The sequence below is a fragment of the Loa loa genome (genome assembly GCF_000183805.2).
Source record: "Loa loa unplaced genomic scaffold supercont3.535, whole genome shotgun sequence".
Lineage (NCBI taxonomy): Eukaryota > Metazoa > Nematoda > Chromadorea > Rhabditida > Onchocercidae > Loa > Loa loa.
Window position 1 is genome coordinate 27,397 of NW_018108715.1, and position 422 is coordinate 27,818.

Here is a 422-nt window from a genome sequence, read left to right on the forward strand (position 1 = left end):
GAAAATAATGCAATCAAAAAATATCATCTAACCAGGATATAATTCCAGAACATCAGGATCCAATCGTTTCAATGTACAATTCACCATACTTAATGATGTAATTCGTGGATCCAATAAAGCTGGGATATCATTAAGTGCTGCATTATCACAACGTGTCACTTTTTGCTCCTCAGATATACATATGCATTCTTTTGGACACATTGATAACAACAGCTGAGGCATTGTGATAATTATGATACAGATGATATCAATAATTTTTCCAATATGTGACATCATTGTCTAATGGTGTAATACCACCAGTTCAAAATTTTGAACATCACAAGCTGTCACCGCAGGTTGAAATTGAAATTCTCGACAAAAATTTTTCCCGATGAAAAATTAATCAGGTTTATTTGAAAGAGCTGAAAATGAAACGAAATAAA

At 32.5% G+C, this 422-nt stretch overlaps 1 protein-coding gene across 1 annotated transcript in view; it reads right to left on the bottom strand.

Moving 5' to 3' along the window:
• LOAG_18794 (leucine-rich repeat-containing protein 4B) overlaps positions 1–222 on the bottom strand; it is a gene marked incomplete at both ends in the record, with an annotated part of 6,152 nt that extends 5,930 nt beyond the window's left edge. Inside the window, one exon of the mRNA XM_020451456.1 lies at positions 33–222. Within this exon, the coding sequence (XP_020304758.1) occupies positions 33–222 (190 nt within the window). The remainder of the gene's footprint in view (positions 1–32) is intronic.
• Positions 223–422: the final 200 nt, after the last annotated feature.